At 45.8% G+C, this 10,201-nt stretch overlaps 1 protein-coding gene across 2 annotated transcripts; it reads left to right on the top strand.

The window, feature by feature from the left end:
• Window positions 1-6,954: 6,954 nt before the first annotated feature.
• Window positions 6,955-10,090, top strand: NRM (nurim). Of its 2 annotated transcripts, XM_045826065.1 has the most exons (5): window positions 6,955-6,972; window positions 7,256-7,390; window positions 7,915-8,111; window positions 8,670-8,846; window positions 9,192-10,090. In XM_045826065.1, exons 2-5 carry the CDS (start codon window positions 7,258-7,260, stop codon window positions 9,471-9,473), a joined length of 789 nt encoding a protein of 262 aa, XP_045682021.1. In that variant the 5' UTR covers window positions 6,955-6,972; window positions 7,256-7,257; the 3' UTR covers window positions 9,474-10,090. The 2 variants fall into 2 exon arrangements, with proteins under 2 accessions (XP_045682021.1, XP_045682022.1); XM_045826066.1 differs by lacking the exons at window positions 6,955-6,972; window positions 8,670-8,846 and having other exon boundaries at window positions 7,214-7,390.
• The last annotated feature ends 111 nt before the right edge of the window (window positions 10,091-10,201 follow it).

The following is a 10,201-nucleotide window of genomic DNA, read 5'->3' as shown; positions in this document are numbered from 1 at the left end:
ATTAAAAGTCTGAATTAAACAAGATTCTTGGACTGGGGTCTCATATCTGTCAGCTCATTAAGCCTTGGAACCCATTTTATCCCCAGCAGCTTTTCCAGAACTGCTACCTTCACCATGAAGCTCCATGGTTTTCCCAATTCAAACTTGGGCTTCTTCAGCATTTTGACTTTTCTAACAGAGACATCATGGAGTGGACAAATAGACTGGCAAGCCTTTTCCAAAGCTTTCTGGAATCAATTTATTGACCACTTCCTTCAAGTCATTTGTCTACACCTCACAGGTCATGATTTCCATAATCTTCCTTCTACATTTGGTGGACCTGATGAGCATAAGAAGTTTATCCAAATCTAATTTTTTTTTAACACAGACTAGATAAAACAAATAACCATTGGGAATCTTGAAATCAACATCAACTTCAGTCATAGTCTGCCATATGTTTATTGGTTTAATTTTTAAATATATTTTATTGATTATGCTATTACAGTTGTCCCATTTTTTTCTCCCCTCTATTCCCCTCCACCCTCACCCCACCAGCATTACCCCACCTTAGTTCATATCCATGGGTCACACATATAAGTTCTTTGGCTTCTCCATTTCCCAACTATTCCTAACCACCAAAATGGCCTATTTTGTACCTACCATTTATACTTTTTATTCTCTATAACTTTCCCCCATTTCCCCTCCTCCTTCTACCCACCAGTAACTCTCCATGTGATCTCTATTTTTGTAATTCGATTCCTGTTCTAGTTGTTTTCTTAGTTTGGTGTTTTTTTGTTTTTTTTTAGGTTCAATTGTTGACAGTTGTGAGTTTGTTGTCATTTTACTGTTCACAGTTTTGATCTTTTTCTTAGATAAGTCCCTTTAATGTTTCATATGATAAGGGCTTGGTGATGATGAACTCCTTTAACCTCACCTTCTCTGGGAAGCACTTTATCTGCCCTTCCATTCTAAATGATAGCTTTGCTGGATAGAGTAATCTTGGATGTAAGTCCTTGCCTTTAATGACTTGGAATACTTTCCAGCCCCTTCTTGCCTGTAAGGTCTCTTTTGAGAAATCAGCTGATTGTCTTATGGGAACTCCTTTGAAGGTAACTGTCTCCTTTTCTCTTGCTGCTTTTAAGATTCTCTCCTTACCTTTAATCTTGGGTAATTTATTTTATTTTTTAAAATATTTTATTTACTTATTTTTAGGCAGAAGGGAGGGGGGAGAAAGAGGGAGAAAAACATCAATGTGTGGTTGCCTCTCCTGCACCTCCCACCAGGGACATGGCCTGCAAATGAGGCATGTGCCCTGACCGGGAATTGAACCAGCAACCCATTGGTTCACAGGCCAGTGCTCAATCCACTGAGCCACTCCAGCCAGGGCTAATCTTGGATGGTTTAATTATAATGTGTCTTGGTGTGGCCCTCTTTGGGTCCAACTTCTTTGGTACTCTCTAAGCTTCCTGGACTTCCTGGAAGTCTACTTCCTTTGCCAGATTTGGGAAGTTCTCCATTATTTTTTCAAAGAAGTTTTCAGTTTCTTGCTCTTTCTCTTCTTCTCCTGGCACCCCTATGATTCGGATGTTGGAATGTTTAAAGATGTCCTGGAGGTTCCTTAGCCTCTCCTAATTTTTTTTGAATTCTTGTTTCTTCATTCTTTTCTGGTTGAATGTTTCTTCCTTCCTTCTAGCCCAAAGTGTTGATTTGAGTCCCACTTTCCTTCCCATCACTATTGGTTCCCTGTATATTTTCCTTTATTTCATTTAGCATAGCTTCCACTTTTTCCTCTATTTTGCAACCATACTCAACCATTTCTGTGAACATCCTGACTACCAGTGTTTTGAACTCTGCATCTGATAGTTGGCTATTTCTTCATTGCTTAGTTCTATTTTTGGAGCTTTGATCTGTTCTTTTATTTGGGCCATATTTCTTTGTCTTGGCATACCTGTTATGTAGTAACAGGGCAGTCTTAGGTATTCACCAGGGCAGGACAACTCACATTGCTGCGTTGTGGCACTGTATGTGGGGGAGGGGCCAGAGAGGGAACAATGCCACTTGCTCAGCTCTCACCTGGCTTTTCAGTTACCTCCCCTGCTACCCACAAGCAAATCGGGCCCTTCTGGTGCTGATTCATGGGTGGGTGGGTCAGTTTGTGCACATTCTAGGACCCTGTGGGTCTCTTCAACAAACTCTACTGTGAGGCTGAAAGTTTCTCTTGCTACCACAACCCTCACAGGCCTGTACAGAGGTTTTGAGACTATTTCCTGCACTGGAACCCTGGGTTATGGGTCTGTCTTGCTCCCCAGTTGTTTGTCCCAGTTTATCCACACACAAATGTGGGACCCGCCCAGTCTGCCAGCCTCAGCCTTGCTACGAGTCCTCTCCACCCCAGCTGCCTGTCTCCATCCCTTCTACCAGTCTGGATGAATGTTTCTTTAACTCCTTGGTTGTCAGGCTTCCATACAGTTCGATTTTCTGGAAGTTCTGGTTTTTCATATTTAAATTTGTTGTCCTTTTGATTGTGTGAGGAGGCAAAGTATATCTCCCTACTCTTCCATCTTAGCCAGAAGTCCATCAAGGTCTGTTTATTGGTTTTAGAGAGAAAGAGGGAGAAACACTGATGTGAGAAACATTGATTTATTGCCTCCCATATTCACCCCAACTGGGGATCAATCCCACAATATAGGTATGTGCCCTAACTGAGCCCCAACCTTTTTGTGTACGGGATGACTCTCAATCAACAGAACCACACTGGCAAGGGATACTCTTCTAAGATTTTATTTATTTTTTTAGAGAGGGGGGAAGGGAGGGAGAAAGATAAAGAGAAAAACATTGATTGGTGGCCTCTCGCATGCCCCCAACCCGGGACCTGCCCGTAATCCAGTCATGTGCCCTGACAAGTAATCAAATGGGCATCCTTTCAGTTCACAGGCTGGCGCTCAACCCACTGAGCCACACCAGCCAGAGCAACAAGGGCTATTTTTTGACCGGGGAGCACATTTTGTCACAGGTAAGATCCATGTTACAGAATTTGGCAGCTTTTGCTGTGAACATCCTCAGTAATAAGCTACAGTTTTCTAGATGCATTTCCTCATTCAGCAGTTCAGTGTGAGGTGCACTCACAAACACAACTTTTTTTTTTTAAGATTTTATTTATTTTTAGAGAGGGAAGAGAGGGAGAAAGAGAGAGAGAAACATCAATGTGCGGTTGCTGGGGGCCGTGGCCTGCAACCCAGGCATGTGCCCTGACTGGGAATTGAACCTGCAACACTGGTTCACAGCCCACACTCAATCCACTGAGCTACGCCAGCCAGGGCCCAAACACAACTCTTAAGATCATCAGATGTAATTTTGGCTCTTGAGTTCTTGTGACTAGTGTTTTTCCACATTTCTTATACTGAACATAGCTGGTACTTTGACACCATCCCAATCTTCCTCAGAAAAATTGATCAATCACATTCTTCTTGGCTCCCTTTTTGCCGCCTTTCATCAGGCGAATGTTCGTGCCCATTGCCATGGTGCTGCTCAGAAAGCCAAAAGGCTGTGAGTAGGTTCTTAACTACATGATTTTTAAATCTGATGGAGACTTCTGGTCAACATGGTGGCATAGGTAAACACGGCTCACCTCCTCACACAACCACATCAAAATTACAACTAAACTGTGGGACAACCATCACTCAGAATCATCAGAAACTGTGTTGATTGGAAGTCTGAGAATTAAAGAAACCATATCCACCTAATCTGGTAGGAGAGGCAGAAATTCGGAATGGACTGGTCCCACATCCACATGTGGATAAAAATTTGGGAGGGATATCTCAGGAGCAAGGAGTCTCAACCCCACACCAGGCCCACCAGCTAGGGAGTTCCAGTGCTAGGAAGATAAGTCCCCATAATTTCTGACTGCATAAACCAGCTGGAACTGAGTCAGTGGAAGAAAGTGTTATAGTCCCAAGCAATTTCTCTTAAAGAACTCACACACAGACTTACTCAGACTCACTCCCTCTGCGCTCCAGCACTGAGGTATCAGCTTAAAAGGCACCAGTGGCATACAGGGAGAAACTGAAGTGTCTGACATCAAAGTGAGAGCTGAGGGACAGCTTCCTTCCAGACAGAAAGTTGGGCAGAGGCCATTGGCTCTTTTCTGAACCCTCCCCTCACAGAGCCACAGAGCTGGCAGGGAGGTACCATACCTGAGACTCCATCACCTGCCTCACACTGTTTGCCCTGCCCTGGAGATCCCCTGAGACTCTGTCTTACCCAACTTACTGGCCCACCCAAGCTGTTAACAGTGGCTTTTCCATATGAATAGCTGGTCTTGGATCAGGCTTCAAACTTCCTAAATCCTCTTAAACAAGCAATAGGCAGCTTCAGTGAGCTTCCAGCCCTGTACTCCTGCTAAGTGGCCCCAGGCTGGGCACTAGCAGCAGCCAGTTTATCACAACTTGGCTTGACCTAGGAAATCTCCAAGCACAGCACAAGTAGTAGCCATCTCAGATTGACATGTCAACAGCAATCAAGTCTCAGCTCCAAGAGGAGGATGACTCAGCCCACACAAAGGGTACACCTCGAGTACCCAGCTTGGGTGACAGGGAGGCTGTGCCACTGGACCCTATAGGACACCTAATACATTAGGCCACACCATCAAGACAGGGAGTCAAAGCAGCTCTACCTAATAGAAACAAACATAGGGAGTCTGCCAAAATGAGGAGACAGAGAAACATGGCTCAACTGAAAGAACAGATCAAAACTTCAGAAAAAGAACTAAACAAAAGGGAGTTAAGCAGCCCTGGCTGGTATAGCTAGGTGGATTTAGCATGGGTGTGCAAACCAAAGGGTTGCAAGTTTGATTTCCAGTCAGGGCACATGTCTGGATGTCAGGCTAGGTCCCCAGTAGGGGGTGTGCAAGAGACAACCACACATTGATGTTTCTCTCCCTCTTTTTCTCCCTCCCGTCCCCTCTCTCTAAAAATAAGGAAATACAATATTTTTTTAAAAAAGGGAGATAACCATTCTATTAGATGCAGACTTCAAAACACTGGTTATAAGGATGTTCAAGGAACTGAATGAGGACCTGAACAGCATAAAAAAAGATCCAGTCAGAAACGAAGGATACATTAATTGAGATAAAGAACAATTTATAGGGAAACAATGGTAGAGTGGATGAAGCCAAGACTCAAATCAATGATTTAGAATATAAGGAAGCAAAAAACAACCAATCAGAACAACAAAAAGAAAAAAGAATTCAAAAAAGTGAGGATAGTATAAGCAGCCTCTGGGACAACTTCAAGTGTTCAAACATAGGGCTGCCAGAAGAGAAAGAGCAAGAAATTGGAAATATGTTTGAAAAATAATGAAAGAAAACTTCCCTAATTTGGTGAAGGAAATACACATGCAAGCCCAGGAAGCACAGAGTCCCAAACAAAATGGGTGCAAAGAGGCCCATTCAAAGACACATCATAATTAAAATGCCAAAGGTTAAAGATAAAGAGAGAATCCCAAAAGCAAAAAGAGAAAAGCAGGTAGTTACCTACAGGGAAGTTCCCATAAGACTGTCAGCTGATTTCTCAAAAAAACTTTGCAGGCTAAAAGGAATTGCCAAAAAATATTCAAAGTCATGAAAAAGCAGGGGCCTCCAGCCAAGATTGCTCTATGCAGGAAAGATATCATTTAGGATCGAAGGGCAGATAAAGAGCTTTCCAGGCAAGTAAAAGCTAAAAGAGTTCATCATCACCAAACCATTATTATATGAAATGTTAAAGGGACTTATGTAAGAAAAATGAGATCAGAATTATGAACAAATGGCAAGAAATATGTATCTATCAACAATTGAATCTAAAAAACAAACTAAGCACACAAGAACAGAGACAGAATCATGTCTAAGCACACAAGAACAGAGACAGAGAATGTTTTGATAGTTGCCAGATGTGAGGGGGTGTGGGGGGATGGGTGAAGAGGTGAGGGGATTAAGAAATACAAGTAGGTAGTTACAGAATAGCCATGGGGATGTAAAGTACATAGGAAATGGAGTAGCCAAAGAACTGATAGGCATGACCCATGGACACTAACGATGGTGAAGGGATTGCCAGAGGGAGTGGGGGTTGCTGGGTAGAAGGGGATAAAAGGGGAAAAATGGGAAAACTCTAATAGCATAATCATAAAAAATATAATTTAAAAAAATCTGATTGAGAAAATCTTACTTTATGTTTCTTTTTAGATATGAATGTTAGTCTGTATTACAAACAGGTCTGTAAAGGAAAATATGTTAACATAAAAGACCTTAATGATTTCTGACTAATAAGTGGAGTCCAGCTAAAGAGGTTGCAGAGTAGTCATATAGTTAATTAGAAGCTTGGATAAAATTTTCCAACTGCAGCATTTGCAACTGTAATCAACAAAGCTTTCTACCACAAATATTTTCACATTGTTATTCTCATGGTTACAAATTAACAACTTTTGGCTAAATCTTGCCCTGGTAGTGTTAAGAAGTTGGTTAGAACATCATCCTGATACCCCAAGGCTCGAGGCTCAATCTCTGGTCAGGGCACATAAAAGAATAAACCAATGGATGCACAAATAAGTGGAACAACAAATCCATGTCTCTCTCCCTCTCGCCTTTCCTCTCTCAAGTCAGTAAAATTAAATTTAAAAAAAAAAAACACCCTACAAATCTTGTAGTATTACAGAGTTCTCTGCCCTTCTTAGCAAGTAGAGAAGCAACTCAATTTTTTAATAAGTTACAGAATAATGATTAAGTTATTTTGTGGTAAAATAGTCACTAACTTTTTTCAATCTAACGAGATGTTGTAGGTGCCTCACAGCTTTGGTTTCTCAGCCGTGTTCTCATCCTTCATTGTGTTTAATCGAAGCTTTAGAACCTCTAATTCTGGGTATGTTTTCCACCCAGGACTGCTAAAGGGGCTTTCCATCGCTGTTTCCACAAGAACCCTCTAAAAGAGGAGCTGTATTTTAGACGGGGGAGAAATAGCCAAGGTAGGATTCAACCCACATGAGTGGTTGCAGAACTACTGCCCTTTCACCTCTGACTGGGGATTCTAACTTTCTCTCTGCTACACGGAGAGGAAGACTCTGGAGAGGCACTCGGGGTTAGGCCCTCCCAAGGCTGGCCTGGCGGCGCTGCAGAAGCAGGAACCCCAGCGTTGGCGCGCAGAAGCCCCGCCCTCCTGGGCTGATCCCTTCAGGAGGTGGGGCCGGGGGCTGGGTCTCCAGCCGCGGGAATCCTGAGCCCGCCTCTTCCCCACCCATCTGTTTCTAGCCATGGCCCCTGCACTTCTCGTAGTCCCTGCTGCCCTCGCCTCTTTCATCCTGGCCTTTGGCACGGGAGTGGAGTTCGTGCGCTTTACCTCCCTTCGGCCTCTTCTTGGAGGGATGCCGGAGTCTGGAGGTCCAGGTGAGATCGGGGATGAGCTCCGGGGTAGGGAGGTGGAGCCAGAGGAGAGGGAGCAAGGCGGGGCTTGTTAGACAGGAAAAGTTCCGGAGAGGGATCTACAACCGAGAAAGGTTCTGAGAAGCTGCAGGAGAAACTGAGTTAGCAAGTCAGGGATTAGCCCTTTGGAGAGTCGGGATGGTTAGGATTGAGATAAGGGAAAGGGCGCTAAACAGAGCATGTTAAGAAAAGTGCTTTGTAGACAGGACTATGGAGAGATTGATTAAAAAGGTAACATCTGGAGAAGTGAAATGAGAGGGGCAAGGGTGGCCTCTTCTGCTATGACTTTGTCACTACCCAACAGGAATCGTCTTCCATAGCTCTAAAGGATGCCTAGGAAAGAGGAAAGAAACAGAATGGGAAAGCGAGTTGGGCAAAGACTACAGAGGAAGTTGTTTAAGGTTCTTGAAAGCATTACGGGACATGGCCTGGGACTCCAAGTGATGAGGGTAGAGGGTCCTATTCTTTTCACTCTCCAACTCCCCTAGATGCCTACCAGGGATGGCTGGCTGCCTTTCAGGACCGCAGCATTCTTGCTCCTCTGGCCTGGGATCTGGGGCTCCTGCTACTATTTGTGGCACAGCACAGCCTCATGGCAACTGAGACAGTGAAAGTGTGGATGTCCCGGTACTTTGGGGTTCTTCAGAGGTCACTGTACGTGGCGTGCACTGCCCTGGCCTTGCAGGTATGAGGCCCTGGAAGCTAAGTCCCTAAGAGAAACAATCTGGGAAGGATGCCCTAGATAGCAGGAGCAGGGACCTTAGACTTCTGATAAAAGTGTGAGTTTAGGAGATCTCAGGGTGTTCACGACTCTCATCTCAGATTCCATTCCCTCACAGCACACAACCTACTTTTTATCAAGAAGAGTGCACTGCTTGTCATTCCCCAAGCATGCAGGCCATGTACATTCTCACCTATGCACTTTGTGTACCACTTGAGAGTCTCTCCATAACTCTTCCTAAGCCCTACCCTTTCTTCAAAACCAAGAGAAGGCTTCCTAGTTAATATTCATCTGTCTTCTCAGTGGGGGCTACTGTGCACCTCTCTGGTCACCCTCATCTATTCTGTAACTCCTCTGGGTAGAGACGGATCATCCTTACATCCTTTGGACCCCACCCAGCACCCTCCACATGCTAAATATTTGTTGGTGATGCTCACGGTAAAGGTGGGGGAGAGCTGCAAGCCAGTTGTGGGTGGGGGCAGCCTCTGGGTCTAGGTCTCCCAGCCCCTCATCCTTCCCCAGCTGGTGATGCGATACTGGGAACCTGTTCCCAGAGGCCCTGTGTTGTGGGCAGCTCAAGCAGAGCCATGGGCCACCTGGGTGCCCCTCCTGTGCTTTGTGCTTCACGTCATTTCCTGGCTCCTCATCTTCAGCATCCTTCTCGTCTTTGACTACGCAGAGCTCATGGGCCTCAAACAGGTGAGGCTCCCAGATCCCTACCTTTGATCCTTTCAAGAACACCTCTTGGCTTTCCAAAGACTTTTCCCCTCCCCCTCCCATGCTTTTCTACCTTGCTCTTGCTTTCAGCTCCCTCACCTGCCTTTCTTGTATGAGTCTCACCTCAGCCCTTCTTCAAAAGGCCAAACACCATGGGCCTCCTAAGCCTGTGGAAGGTTCATGGCCTGAAGATGAGGGTCAGGGGCCCAAGACTTAGAAGGGTGGTTCCTGGGCCTGAGTTATAACAGGAGGGTGCCTGGAAGGGGAAGAAAAGGTGGCTAAGTTATGAAAGGGGCTTGACTTTCTAAGCTGTTCTCCCACTCCTAGGTGTACTACCATGTGCTGGGGCTAGGGGAGCCTCTGGCCCTGAAGTCTCCCCGGGCTCTGAGACTCTTCTCCCACCTGCGCCACCCAGTGTGTGTGGAGCTGCTGACAGTGCTGTGGGTGGTGCCCACCTTGGGCACTGATCGGCTCCTCCTTGCTCTCCTCCTTACCCTGTACCTGGGCCTGGCTCACGGACTTGACCAGCAAGACCTATGCTACCTCCGGGCCCAGCTACAAAGAAAACTCCACCTGCTTTCCCGGCCCCAGGAGGGTGAGGCCTATTGAGGAGCTAACCTTGGTTTCAAGCCCTGTACTTTGTGTCCCCCTCAGAATTCAAATCCGTTGACATCCAGGTCTTGGCTGCTTCAGACCAGAGGGCCAAATCCATGGACTGAAGGAACTGTCTCATCCACTCCACTCCCTGGGTCCATCTCCATAACCTAAATTTTATTTTGTGGTAAAATAGTCACTCAGTTTCAGGGCTTCAAGGTCCACTTCTCACCAGCCAGGAAGAAGGGGTGGGGGACTTACAGGTCTTCTCAGTTTAGGGCTTGATGCTCCCTCCCAATCTCCTCAAAAGGAGAAGGGTCCAGCCTGACCACTCCCCTGGCAGAGTTACTCATCTCTGCACCGCAAAGATCCCCTTCTCCAAGTCTAGGTTGCGCTTCAAGGCGCTCTACTAGGGTCTGCAAGTTTGACAGTAGTGGCTGCCCCTTCAGGTTCCACACCTCCTCCATTCCCACTGGCTGGCCTCTTCAGCTCCTTAGGCCCCGCCCCAGGGTTCCGTCCTTGAACTCAGTTGAGAGGATTCTCCAGCTCTTAATTCCAGTGATTAAGGCCTCTCTGCTCTCCCGAGTAACACGTGTAGCAGAAAAATAAATTTCAGTCTGGTTTTTTCTACATATGGTAGCAGTCTATCAATGTATCTTAAACTGAAGGGCGGGGTTTGGGAAGACGGGGAGCCGAGCCTGGGCGCGCCAAACTCAGCCTGAACAGCCACCGCGCCCTCTGGC

Source organism: Phyllostomus hastatus, unplaced genomic scaffold (genome assembly GCF_019186645.2).
Source record: "Phyllostomus hastatus isolate PE091 unplaced genomic scaffold, TTU_PhHast_1.1 phas_scaffold_60, whole genome shotgun sequence".
NCBI classification, from domain to species: Eukaryota; Metazoa; Chordata; class Mammalia; order Chiroptera; family Phyllostomidae; genus Phyllostomus; species Phyllostomus hastatus.
This window is presented reverse-complemented; position numbering and strand designations above follow the sequence as displayed.

Coding starts and splice junctions, on each gene's coding strand:
- NRM (XM_045826065.1), top strand. CDS start 7,258: ATGGCCCCTGCACTTCTCGTAGTCCCTGCTGCCCTCGCCTCTTTCATC. Junction 7,391..7,914: donor GCCGGAGTCTGGAGGTCCAG/GTGAGATCGGGG, acceptor CAACTCCCCTAG/ATGCCTACCAGGGATGGCTG. Junction 8,847..9,191: donor AGCTCATGGGCCTCAAACAG/GTGAGGCTCCCA, acceptor TCCCACTCCTAG/GTGTACTACCATGTGCTGGG.